The sequence below is a fragment of the Bos javanicus genome, chromosome 13 (genome assembly GCF_032452875.1).
Source record: "Bos javanicus breed banteng chromosome 13, ARS-OSU_banteng_1.0, whole genome shotgun sequence".
NCBI lineage: Eukaryota > Metazoa > Chordata > Mammalia > Artiodactyla > Bovidae > Bos > Bos javanicus.
The window spans coordinates 61,520,528-61,534,017 of record NC_083880.1 but is presented as its reverse complement, the minus strand read 5'-3'; the positions used below and the strand labels follow the sequence as shown (position 1 = coordinate 61,534,017).

Genomic DNA, 13,490 nt, shown 5'->3' with positions numbered 1-13,490 from the left:
CTCTTCTCCAGCAAAGTGTTTGGGACCAGGTTCCTGCCTCATGTCCTTCACTGTTTGAGCACAGCCAGATCTCCTTCCTTCTTGGGGCCTCACTTTCCCCATCTGTGAAATGGGTGCACAGCAGAGACTAAAACCCAGGACTCCATACTCTAGCCCAAGGCTCTTTCTTCCCCCTTTTCCTGAAATCCTTGTGCAACATTGGGATGATGTGAGCCTGTGAGGGAAAAGGAGTTAGATTCTGGTCTCCTGGTGACATTTGAAGGTGCTTGAAGATCAAGGCAGGGAAAAAAACCACCATTTTGTTTGTCTGGTCTGAGGGATCCTAGATGGTAGATGGGCTGAGCTGATATTATTAGGGACTCTGGGGAATGATAGAGTGGTGTCCTGTCTAAAAAGGCAGCTGTCCCTCAGCTCCAACTGATTGCTGCTGTGGGAAGGGAGAATGTGAGGCCAGTATGGCTGGAATTTCAATTTTTCAAGAAGAGCTGGGAATTAGGATACTTATGCAAAAAAACAAAAAACGAAACAAAACTCAATTTGGAAATGTTGGCAACTAATTTTAAAGCTACCACATGAATTTAAAAGAAATTATTATTTCTTTTTTAGGTATGGTGACAGTATTACATACTTTAGTTAAATTTTAAAAGTCTATTTTTTAATGTACTGAAATATTTATGGATGCAATGATACCACACACACACAAAATTTCCATCACTGCAGAAAGTTCTTTCAGATGGTGCTGGCCAGGAGTTGATCATTCTTGGAACAGGCTGGTGGTACACGGACGAATCATTATCCTGTTCCCTCTGCTTTTATATACTTAAATTATCTCCATAATAAAGTTTCATTAAACAGGAAGGGAAAAAATACCATGTGGGCCAAATGAACACAATCTTAGGCTGGACTTGCTGTTGGGCCACTGATTTGCAACCTGTGGTCTGGCAGATAAGTGTCACAAAGCCCTCAAGTCAGATCCACAGACTCAGAACTGTGAGGGGCTGTAGAGATGACTGGTTTATCCTCCAAACTGAAGACAGGAGGCCCTGCTCAGCTCCCCTGCCAAAGTCAGCCACTTCTGTCTGCATCCATGTCTGGTGATGTGGAGTTCACACCCTTGGGGCAGCTTGATTGTCAAGGTGATCTTCTTTCTTATCAAACATCTTCTGCCTCCCTTTAACCTTTTGTCACCTATCCTCACACTGTCTCTGCGTCACAGATAAGTCTCCTTCCTTGCAAGAGAGGTCCGGGGGTGAGAGGTAGTGAGCGTCAGGTCCCTTGATGCCCTTCTCCCAACCCCTGTCTTGTTACTAAGCAAGTAGGATGGGCTGCTACTTGGGCCAATAATAATTGGTGGTAAATATTTTCTGAGAAAATAGTATGTGAAGGCCCATGCATTTATATTATTTCAAGACATCTTTTTTTAAAATAAGTGAATGTGGTCATTTAAGGTAATGATGGTTCCTTAAAAAAACATTTATTTATTTATTTATTTGGATGCACAGCATGCTTACTCCTTGGAAGGAAAGTAATGACCAACCTAGATAGCATATTCAAAAGCAGAGACATTACTTTGCCAACAAAGGTTGGTCTAGTCAAGGCTATGGTTTTTCCAGCGGTCATGTATGGATGTGAGAGTTGGACTATGAAGAAGGCTGAGCGCCGAAGAATTGATGCTTTTGAACTGTGGTGTTGGAGAAGACTCTTGAGAGTCCCTTGGACTGCAAGGAGATCCAACCAGTCCATTCTGAAGGAGATCGGCCCTGGGAAGGAATGATATTCAAGCTGAAACTCCAGTACTTTGGCCACCTCATGCGAAGAGTTGACTCATTGGAAAAGACTCTGATGCTGGGAGGGATTGGGGGCAGGAGGAGAAGGGGACGACAGAGGATGAGATGGCTGGATGGCATCACTGACTCGATGGATGTGAGTCTGGGTGAACTCCGGGAGTTGGTGATGGACAGGGAGGCCTGGCGTGCTGCGATTCATGGGGTTGCAAAGAGTCAGACATGACTGAGCGACTGAACTGAACTGAACTGAAGAGCATGTGGGATCTTAGTTCCCTGACCAGGCATCAAACCTGTGTCCTCTGCTTTGGAAGCGTGGAGTCTTAACCACTGGACCACCAGGGAAGTCCCTCAGAACATCTTCACAAGAACCTTAAGGGGTGGGTTCTATCATCCCATTTCACAATGCAACTAGAGCTCCAGCTGGTGAGGAAACTTGCCCAAGGTCACCTAGTGAGGAAGCCATGGTGCCATGGGCTGTACCACTGCTCCAAGCTCTTAGCTACTTTGCTCTCTTGTATGAGTCCTGGGAAAACTCATCCAGGATCCCCAAGGCCCCAGCTGAACTTTACAGATGGGGTAGCTGAATCCCAGGCAGTGAAATGTCTTGCTCAAGATTCTGATTTTAGAAACAGACTCACAGAGTTAGAGAATGAACTTTTGGTTACCAGGGGGTAAAGATGAGGGGAGGGATAGATTGGGAGTGTGAAATTAACATGTACACACCACTATATTTAAACTAGATCATCAACAAGGACCTACTGTATAAGTCAGGGACCTCTCCTCAATATTCTGTAATACCCTAAATGGGAAAAGAAATTGAAAAGGAATAGATACATATATATGTATAACTGAATCACTTTGCTATACTCCTGAAACTAACACAACATTGTTAATCAGCTATATTCCAATGTAAAATAAATTTTTTTTAAAGCCACATTACTAATAGTACCTTTTAGTCAGAGAGGAAGAACCCAGAATATTAACAGTGGGGGAAAAGTTCTGATTTTCAAGATTCTATTCAGTTCATGTGAAAATTTATTGAGCACTTACTGCATACAAGGAACTTTACTTCTTCTATCTCCTAAGTCAGCCGCTTGCGCATCCTCCTGGGAACTCAGCCCCAGGGTTGCTCCTACTCTATCTTATACTAATACATATGTATTGCCCTGAGCCTGCATTTCTTCACTGACAGTTTGGAGGGCTGCAGCTGCAGATGAAGGCCTAAGCAGACCCCAGTGTCATGTCTACACAGTGAAGTGCTCCCACATGGCCTTAGCGCTCCCCTCTTCAGCCGCAGATGCAAACCTTGCTTCAACAGACTTCATGTTCTGAGAATCTCCAACGCAGGCTCAGTTGTTTCAGATGTGTCTGACTCTTTGTGGCCTCATGGACCATAGCCTGCCAGGCTCCTCTGTCCATGGGATTTTCCCAGTAAGAATACTGGAGTGGGATGCCATGCCCTCTTCCAGGGCATCTTCCTGACCCAGGGATTGAACTCGCTTCTCCTGCATTGCAGGAGGACTCTGTACCACTGAGCCACCAGGGAAGCCCCAAGAATCTCCTACAGACCTCATCAAAGCTGGCTGGGTACAAGGCCACCAATAGTAACGGAGGGTCTGCTTGGAGTCACTCACCACGGGGGACAGAGAGAAGAATGAACAAGGCTTCAACTCCCGAGGGGCTTGTAATCTGCTAAGAAAACCAACCAGGTGGGCAAGGATTACAACAGAATCTGATCAGGACAGTGGGGCTAAGAGGAATGAGTAATTGTGCCTGGGGGGAAAGTCTAAGAGGAAGAACCCAGAATGTGTTAACAGTAGGTATTTTATACTAAAATAAAATTTAAAAAACACTTTTCTGACTTTTTCTCTTTCCAAAGCAATACATGATTATTTGTTTTCTAAGAATACGCTTAACTAGAAGGCAGAATATTTTGATAGTTACACATGTGGGCTTGGGAGCCCGACTGCATGGCTCCCCACGCACTGGCTTTCCTATTTATGTATTGAGAGGCTGTTATCTCTCTGTGTCTCAATTTCCACATCTGTAACAATAAGCCAATAACTCTAGCTAACACAAATCAAGAACGTATGATGTTTTGATTACTGTGCAAAGCAAATTCCATATATTAATTCAGTAGCCTTCACAAGGGCCATTTGTATAGGCATGTTATTATTCCACTTCACAGATAAGGAAACAGGCCCAGAGAGGTTAAGTAATTTGCTCAAGGTCACACAGCTAGCTCATAAGTGGCAGAGTCAGAGTTTGGGCTCAACAATCCTTATTCTACATTATCACACTCCCAACCTGACAGGATTGAAGAGGAATGGTTTAATCTAAGTCTCTAAAATTATAGTTATAATTCTTAATAACATCTGATTTTTTACAAACAGATGTTTTTTTTTACAAACATGTTTTTAAAATGTGTATGGGTAAAATGTATATATGTATTTCTTGGTTAATTAAAAGCCAGAGTAAAACCTTCAAGTGATATAAGAAATACCTAGTTAATAAGGGAAAGTCTCTCCTAACCCCACCTCTCAGCCCCCAGAGATCATGAGCAAGGACAGTCTTCTTTGGACCTCTCATGCGCTGCCTGAAGTTTCAACGAGCACTTACAGTTCCTTTTTAAACAGACAAAATAAGCAAGCAATTTCCATTTTAGATGAAAGAACAAACAACAGTCTGTCTGATTGAGGGGGTGGGTGTTGGGGTCTGAGGGGTAGAAAGTGGCACATTGTGGGTTTGCTCAAGGAAAGCTACTCCGAAGAGGTGGCTCTTTTTTGTTTTTTTTGGTTGCACCTTGCAGAATGCAGAATCTTCATTCCCCAAAGAGGGATGGAAACTGTGCCCTCTGCAGTAGAAGTGTAGGGCCCTAACCACTGGACTGTCAGGGAATTCCCAGAGGTAGCATTTGAGCTTGGCCTTGAAGGGAGTGCAGAGTTTCACTGGGTGGAAGATGCAGGGCGAGGGAGGTGTTGCTGAAGGAAGGAGAGCAGGCAGCTGCTCAAGGCACGAAGGAAAAGAGCGTGTGGCTTATGGGGGGGGTGGGCATCAGGGGTGGGCAGAGCGCTGAGGAGATGAAAGGGCAGGAGGTAAGGGGCTGACACCAGGCTACAGCTATAAGACTCGCTCCACGGACAGAGGGGAGCCAGGGCAGGCCCTCTGGCTACAGTATGGCAGGGTCAGCTCTGAGCTTTCGAATTATCATTCCGGCTGCAGGTGGAGGCAGGATGGGGAGGGGTAGGTTGGGGGGGGGAGGGACTGGAGGCTGATAGGATTTCCCAAGGGAAGAATTCCGAGGCCCTTACAAAGGCTGAGTGGTGAATGGAGAGGCCAGAGTAATCCCAGCCCATCTTCCTTCCTCTCCCTAGGGACCTTCGCCCCAGCAGCCGGGGGTTCAAAGCCATTTCCTGGCAGCCCTCCCTCCTCCCCCAGGGCTTCTCCTGTGTGGTCTTTATAGATCAAACAGGGGACACTGGGCCCAACTGCCGCCACTGTGTCTGTTAGGGGCTGCTCTAATGGCCTGTTGCTGCCAGCTGGGCAGAGAGGGGAGGACGGTGGGGTGGAGAGCATCCTGGAGAGGGGTCTCCCAGGAGGTGGGTGGTGAGGCTCGACTGCCACAACCCTGCAAGGTCAGAGCAGGGAGGGACCTTGCGGATAGTCACAGAGTTCAAGGGGTTGTAAAACATGTTTCAGTTGTAGGGCTGTCAAAACAAAATCTTAGAAATGCAGTCATCATATCAAGAAAAGAGAAACTTGAGATGCTCAGGCTGAAATGATGGTAAGAGGTGAAACACAGTTTGAAAACCACTGTGGAATCCAACTCCTGACCTGTTTTATAATAATACAAATAGTAATGGTTACTGAGAATTGAGCACTTCCTGTGTTCCAGCTCCTGTGCTACACATACATTCTTTAATTCACTCCTCCTCCAGATCACACATGATAGATATTGTTAGGAAGAATGTCCAGTTTGCAGATGAGAAAGTTAAGGCACAGACAAGTTATACCATTTGCCCAAAATCACAGAAATCGGCAGACACAGGTAATAAGGCTGATTCCAGAGTATGAGTTCTTAACTGTTAACTGGCCCCAATGTGGTAACTGACCAAAGAAGAAAAGCTGTCCTGTCTGCTATGCTTGAAACAGGTCCCTCCCTGCTTTGCTACTGCCCAGGTCCAGCTCCCATCTTCTCTCACCTGAATCATTAAGCAGCCTCTTTGTGGGTCTCTGGACTTACCCTGGCCTCCCTCCAGTCCATTTTGCATCCAGCCGCCAGAGTGATCATTGTAAAACCTAAGTCCAGATCCTATTCCTCCTCTGCTCAAATCCTCGTGGGCTCCCCACTTTGTGCAGAGTGAAAACCCCAAACCTCCCCTTGGCCCTGCATTGTCCAACCCCAGCAAACCTGCCCCACAATCATTTCTTACACTCTCCCCTCAGCTCTCTCCTCTGCCCCAGAGACTTCTTCCTCTGCTCCTTTCCTATGCCTGGAACACCCATCCCAAGATGTCTACACAGCTCCCCCTCACTCTGTTCAGCCCTCTGCCCATGTGCCCACCCCTCACAGAGGCTGCCCTGACCACCTTATCTTGAAGGACTACCCTCTCACCCATTTCACTTTTTCCCTAGGGCTTACCACTATCTTGACCCATTATGTTTTATATTCTGTGTTATATTTTTATTAAATATTATGTTTATTTAGGTAATTTATATTATGTTTATTGGTTTCTCCCACTAGAGTTTTGAGCTCCAAGAGGGCCAAGACTTTGTCTTGTTCACCACTCTATTTCCAGCACTTAGAGCAGTGCCTGGTAGACAGCTGGTGCTCCATGTGTTTGTGGAATGAACGATTACAGATTAAGTGCACAGCTGCCATGTCCCTATGGCTTCAGGGGCCTTCTAGGCCCTCTTACCTTCCTGCCCACTCCCAGACCACTTACTCAGTGAACAAACCTCTTTCCACAGGAAATAAAGCTCAGGCTGATGGTATGAACCACTGCCAGCGGTTCTGAATACTTAATGATGGGCCGGTTCTTTGCTAAACCCTTGGTATATTATCTCGTGAGACCTCGAAACAACCCAAGAGGTGACACCATTATGGTCTCATTTATAAAGGATGAAACTCAGGCACAGAGAGATTATGTGTCTTGTCAAGATCACATATATAATGTGGTACAGTCATGATTTGAATCGAGCACATTTGAATCCAGAGTTCATGCTCTTAACCATTATGTGAAGAATAGAGTTTCCCTGAGAGGAAACCCAGAGCCTGGTTTTCACACCAGGGAGGTCACTAATGCATTCCCAAACTTTTCTTGAGTGCAGAGCTTGTGAGGAGGCTGAGGGAGCAATACTGGGGCCTAAACATGGAGGAGGTGTTAGAGGGAGGGCTTTCAATGTCCAGTTTGCCTCCTTCCTTCTTCTCCCTCCTGTTTGGGGTCCCCAGATCCCGACAGCCTGGGAGGAATCCCATGCCAGATCGTCTCCCACTAATTGGCTTAACAAACCATGCTTATCTGGGCAAAGCTGGGGCCCAGTGAGTTTAAGATTAGGGAAAGCAGGATTCATGGCTTACTGCTCTGCTGCCCACGGGGTCAGAGGGGACAGGGTTAGGACTTTAATTGGCTTAACAGTGCTGAATGGCTTAACAGCTCAGAGGGTTGTGCGGGGCGGGGAGGAGCGCTGGGCAGAAAGGGATGAATACACAGGTTGGTGTCCAGCCCACAGCCAGCTTCGTGTCTGACCAGAGGATCTGTGTGTTCTCTCAGGGATCAATCTGTTTCTGTGCTGGGCCATTGCTCTGGAATCTTCTAATGCAGCCAGTGTGATGGTAGCAGGGATAGAGCTTGGGCTTGGGAACTGGACAAAAGCAGGTGGACATCTCACCTCTCCCCTGCTGCCTCGATGGTTAACCTTGGGCAAGTTACTTTACTTCTCCAAGTCTCACTTTTTGTCTTATAAATGGGTAAATCAACTGCCACCAGAGGGAAGGTTTCAGGGCAAAAAAAGGATCACGTTCCTCGAGCACCTCACTTGGGGCCTGCTGAGACTTGGAGGGTGAACAGTGTCTGTGAATTCCTTCCTTTCCTCTCCCACCTCAGAGCCCCATTTTGCATTTAAAATAATAATACCCATTGTTTGAGAACAGAAAAACAAAGGACTTCAATCAACTGTGAGGAGCTGGTCAGAAGTTACAAGGAGGATGGGGCCCACATTTATTTCATGTAGTTAACATTATTTTTAAAAACCTTAATTAGTAGTTAAATACTGGCAGAATTCAGCTCCCTGCGCCACCGCCCCCCCCCCACCAAAAAAAGACCCAATTTCTGATTCCTCAAGGGAAATCAAGACAACGCCTGGTCCATGATTTCACATGGCACCATCAGCTGGAGCTGGGTAGTAGCTTCATCTTCTCTAGGCTTGCCTCATACTGTCCCTTGACTGAAACCCATGTACTGACACAGGTCTATGTTATCTAGCTCCATTTTTTTTTTTAATCTAGCTCCTTAAAGTATTCAAATTTCGATTCAGCATTGTATCAGTACAAGCATGAGGAGTTGAAAAACATCTTTAGGTTTCAAAGTAATTTATTTGGATTAATTTATTCAAAATTTCAGGAAGTAAATGACTGGCCAATCCCCAAGCTTTGATTCTGCAGGTCACACACACACATCTCCTTCCTCATTACCCCAGGTTCCACCCATGAGAACATCTGCACCAAGTCCCACTGAACAGTGAAGTGGTTCTTTGTGGGAACCTTTCACATGGTAAGCGAACACGTTGTGCCCACATTGCTTAGTTTCTAGGAATACTAACCCTGCTGGCTTCTCGTCTGGATTTGCCTCCATTTAGCCATATCCTCCGGAGAAGGCAATGGCACCCCACTCCGGTACTCTTGCCTGGAAAATCCCATGGATGGAGGAGCCTGGTAGGCTGCAGTCCAAGGCTGCAGTCCATGGGGTCGCTAAGTTGGACACGACTGAGTGACTTCACTTTCACTTTTCACTTTCATGCCTTGGAGAAGGAAATGGCAACCCACTCCAGTGTTCTTGCCTGGAGAATCCCAGGGACGGGGGAGCCTGGTGGGCTGCCGTCTATGCACAGAGCCGGACACGACTGAAGTGACTTAGCAGCAGCAGCCATATCCTCAGTCATTTCAGAATCCAAAGCTTTGGGGACAGGGGCCCAGAGGCTTCAGCCCTGATAACTAGACCCAGAGTCAGAATTCCAGAAAAGGGAAGGCTCTTAAGGTCATCAAATCTATTATTTTCATTTTACATACAGGGAAACTGAAGCCCAGAGGTGGGAAAAGCCCTCACCCAAGGTCACCTAGAAGCTAGTTACAAACCCGCATAAAGTCTCCTGATCCCCACACTACCCCCAATCCAGCACTTTTCTGACAATATGCACTGTCTCCCCATCCTTATCCACATAGTTCAACTCCCTCCCCCTCCTTTCCCATTCGTATCTCAGTCTAGCAGAAGCCCTGACTTTCTATCATCCTGGAATCTTGGGATCTCAGACTCATAATTCTTTGAGCTTGGGGGACACTTTAGTGGCAGAATTGCAGGGTAAATAAATTGAACTTGAGCTTTGAAGGCAGAGAGTCTTGAGTCCCAACGCTTCTACTTTCTAGTCGTGTGACCTTGGGCAAGGATGTCCCCTTTCTGAGCCTCCATTCCCTCATCTGCTAAGTAGGAATGATAATACAACCATGTTACAGAATTCCTAGGAGGGATACAGGAGATGAAGCAGGTAAAAAGGCAACCAATAGGCTGATGCAAAGTGAGTGCTTAATAAAACAATTGTTACAGAACTGTAAATTAGGGGTCTCATGTCCAGATGTGATCAAAGAGAATGGAACTGGACAAACTGAAGCACAAATATCCTGTCTAAATTGTTCCAGGCCTAGAACTGCTAGATGCCTTTTTTTCCCAAGGGAAAGTGAAGACTCTAAATTTTTGAAATACTATACAAGCTAGACAAAACACTACTGTAGCCCAGGTTCAATCCAAGAGCTATTAGTTTGTCATCCCTGCAAAATCACCTCATCCCAACCCCCTCACTTTACAAATAGGGTTGAGTAGAAATTGCTAGCCCTTTCATCTAAGAAACCATGGAGTTCAATGGACTCTCAGCCATCTGCGGCCACTCTCCTGAGACCCCATCCCCACCCTGTTGTCATTTTTTGCTCTGTTTGAGGGAAATTCAGTTTTATGTTCAATAAAAAACTATTCATTTCTTGTAAGTAGATTCTGAGCATAGGGAGAAGGAGGTTTTGAGGTAGCCAGTGAGTCAAGGGGCAGCTGGCCCACTTTAGGCTGAAGGGAAAGGGGGATGAAGCTTTGGCTACCAAGAATAGGAAGTTACCATTTCAGAATCTAAAAATATCTTTCACCATCTGTCCACTCGGGCACAGAATGATAAATGCAGATTAGTTCCTGGATGTAGACATGAATATTTTTATGTATCAAGCTAATAATAATACCACCACCTTGTGTGGATAGAGTTCCACCCACCTCTTCCCCCAGGGCAAACTAAATGGAATACACAGAACATCTAGGCAAAGCATAGATGGGGAAACCAAGGCAGAGAGCGATTTGGCAACATAACAAGGGTGACACAGCAAGTGAGCAGCTGGGACAAACCCTGGGAGTCCTGTTTCCAACCCTCAGCCCAGAACTGAATCTACTAGTTAAGCAGAACATGTTAACAAGTAGCAGAATAAACTTAACAACAGCAATAATCACCCTTTACTCTGAAGTAGCATTGACTTTTTCCATGTTTTCCCCACATCTGTGATAATCATGATAATCTACTGTATTCCTAAAATACGTTATAGTCTGCAGGGCTTTTACAAAGACCTTTCCTCACTGGACCAACCCAAAGAGGTAACAAAATGTGATGGTAAGTCAATGAGATGAGAAAAAGAGGGAATCTCCCTCATTTCACAGGTAAGGAAACAGGCTTGGAGGGAGGAGGGGTTTGCCTAAGTTCAAATAGTAGGCAAGTTCATTCTGTCAGTATACAGTACAGCCCAACTTACTAGAGAAATACAGACTCAAGGGAAACCCTAGGTTCAGAATTCCCTGTCTCCAATTAATTCAGCTCAGCTCAGCAGGCACCCTCAGTCCTGGCAGAGGAAGAAGCCTAGAATTAGGCTGCTGTGCAAAGCCTCAGTTTTGTCTTACTGTCCTGAGATGAAAGAACAGCTAGTGGCTATCTAACCTCAGATTTAAGATCCCATATCCCCATGGCCCTGTTTCTTTTGAGGGAAAGGTAGAGACACTGAAGAAATCTTAGGAAGCCGAAAGAGCTAGACACCTTCTCAGCTGGGTCCAGCACACCCTTTCCCAAAAGTCCAAAAAGTTTGGGGAGGATATTCATTTAGTTGCCTCAAATTCTGTTTCTCATGGGAGGTTGGGAATGGACTGCAATTCCAAACTGAGAATCTTTGAGAGCAGGGAAGGACTTCTGAGATCTTTCCTAAGCCCAGGCTCAGACTCAGCACTCAGGCAGACTGGAGTAGGACAGGGCTGGATGGAGCTCTGGGGCCCTGTTCCAAGCTTCATATTCATCTCCGTTGGCCCTGGGCCCTCCTCATTCACACACCCCTGATGATCTCTTTCTCTTTCTTCTTGCCCCATTCCCTATCTTTAGTAGCCAGATCCGAGAGGATGGAATTGAAGCTGGTCAGAGTTAGAGGGCAGAGGTCAGTGAAGAGCCGGCAGAGAAGGAATCAGAACTGTAATAGGGTGGGGCGGGGCGGAGGTCAGGACTTAAGGGGGCGTGGAGGGTAATACAAGGACTGGGGCGGTGGGCAGCCCCTTACCACCCCCACTCCTCCAACTCGGTTCTCTCCACCTGAGCTTCTCCTACCTCCAGACCTGGCCGAGCTGCAGGAGGTGGACGAGGGTCTGCAGCAGCCAGATGCAGAGGCGGCAGCAACGGCGGCGGTAGGTGCTGGCTGAGGAGGGCGCGGGTCGGGAGCCCAGCTCAGGACTGCCTTCTTTGGTCCGGAAGGCGACGGCGCTGTCCTTGGTGCTGATGACCGGCCCTCCGGTACCGCTGTCCTTGGTGCTGACGGCGGGTCCCGGGGCCCCCGCGGGCTCCGTATAGTCGTAAACGAACCAGCGAAAGCTGAGCAGTTGCACGACAAGCGAAGGCAGGAGCACAAACAGCAACGTGAGGCCGAAGTAGGTGTGCTGACCCTCCAGGTAATAGGAGGCCGCCAGCCACAGGTCCGTGGCGCCGTCGGAGAAGAACACGAGCAGCGCGCACAGCACCCAGCAGCAGTCCCGCAGCTCGTAGCGCGGCCCCGGGCCCCCAGCCCCCGTCACCCCGGGCCCCCCGGCTACCTCTGCCGCCTCCCCGCGCCCTCCTGCACTGCCCCGGGCTCCTCCGGCCGCCTCCTCCGGCCCCGGGCCGGCCGCGGCCACCGCTCCATCCGACTTCGCGGCCATGTTGGCGGAGCAGGAGGCGGGGAGCGACTTCCGGGCGGCGGAGGGGGGTGGGGTGCGGATTGGGGAGGACTCTGTGCAGGCGGCTCCCGCCTCCTCTTCTTCTTCCTCTTCTTCTTCCTCCTCCCTAATACTTCAATTATTCATTACCCTCGGCGCCGCCCCTGCCTTCCCCCACCCCGCCTGGGCTGTGGCTGGATGGGGGCAGACCTCCGGGGAATGAAGAGGGGGAGGGGTGGGGAGAGCATCCCAGGTCACCCTCTCCTTCCTTCCTCAGAGGCGTGGGGCTCCAGCCACATGCTTTCTGCCTCTCGGCCCCCCTCCCCACTCCACTTCCTTCATTCCTCTTTTCTTCACCGGTCCTTTCTCCATCCTTTCCTCTTCATCTCCTCATTTTACCTTTGGTGGTCAGGGTCTGAAGAGGGTAGGGGACCAGGGACTTTGAAAACAAGGGGCTTTTTAGGCGGGCACCCCGATAACCCATTAGTAATCACTCCGTGCTCACACACCACTTCCTAGTTTCCAAAGTGTTCACATATTGTTCCATCCCTTTCTTTGATCTTGAGAGGTCTCTTTTCTTATTGTCTTTTTCTTACTGCTTTGAAGCTGAGTAAACTGCAGCTCTGAGACTTGCTGTCTCTTCCCACTCTCCCTTGTCCCTCCCTCAGGGACTGCCTTCATCTGGCCACAGCCTTAGTTAAATAGAGGCTGGGAAGGGGGCAAAATCAGAGGGTAAGGGATGGGAGGAAACGCCAGGTGGAGGAAAGAGCAAATGCAAAGGCCTAGAGGCATGAGACTGGAGGGCATGTTTTCAAGGAAGTCTGGATCACAGATCCAAGGAGGTGGAAAGCTTAGAAAGATGGGGACTAGAGAGTTCCAAGGGATGCAATCCTAAAAGGCCAGAAGCAATGGGCAACCATTGCAGAATTTGAGCCGAGAAGTAATATGATCAAATCAGTATTTGGAAAAAAACATTTTGCAGCCAGAGGAGAGAATTGCTTAGAGGGAAGCAGCCTGGGGATGGAGAGACCAGAGACAGAGAGAGAGAGAGGTAACAGTAATCCAGGAGAAAAGTAGGGTCCCTCATATGTCCTGGGTATCCCTAGCTCCCTAGCCCATCTCACCCTGCTTTGTTCAGATTGGATGTACCAGGGTATCTATGATACAAAGACTCATGTAGCAGTTTCTCTTTGCTCAGGACCATTCCAAACACTGTACATTTACTAACTCTTTAACC

General features: G+C 47.8%; 1 protein-coding gene across 1 annotated transcript in view; it reads right to left on the bottom strand.

The window, feature by feature from the left end:
* Positions 1–12,894, bottom strand: part of XKR7 (XK related 7) — a 32,401-nt gene extending 19,507 nt beyond the window's left edge. The window contains exon 1 of the mRNA XM_061437219.1: positions 11,673–12,894. Coding sequence (XP_061293203.1) covers positions 11,673–12,256 — 584 coding nt within the window. The 5' untranslated portion in view covers positions 12,257–12,894. The remainder of the gene's footprint in view (positions 1–11,672) is intronic.
* Between the last annotated feature and the right edge of the window lie 596 nt (positions 12,895–13,490).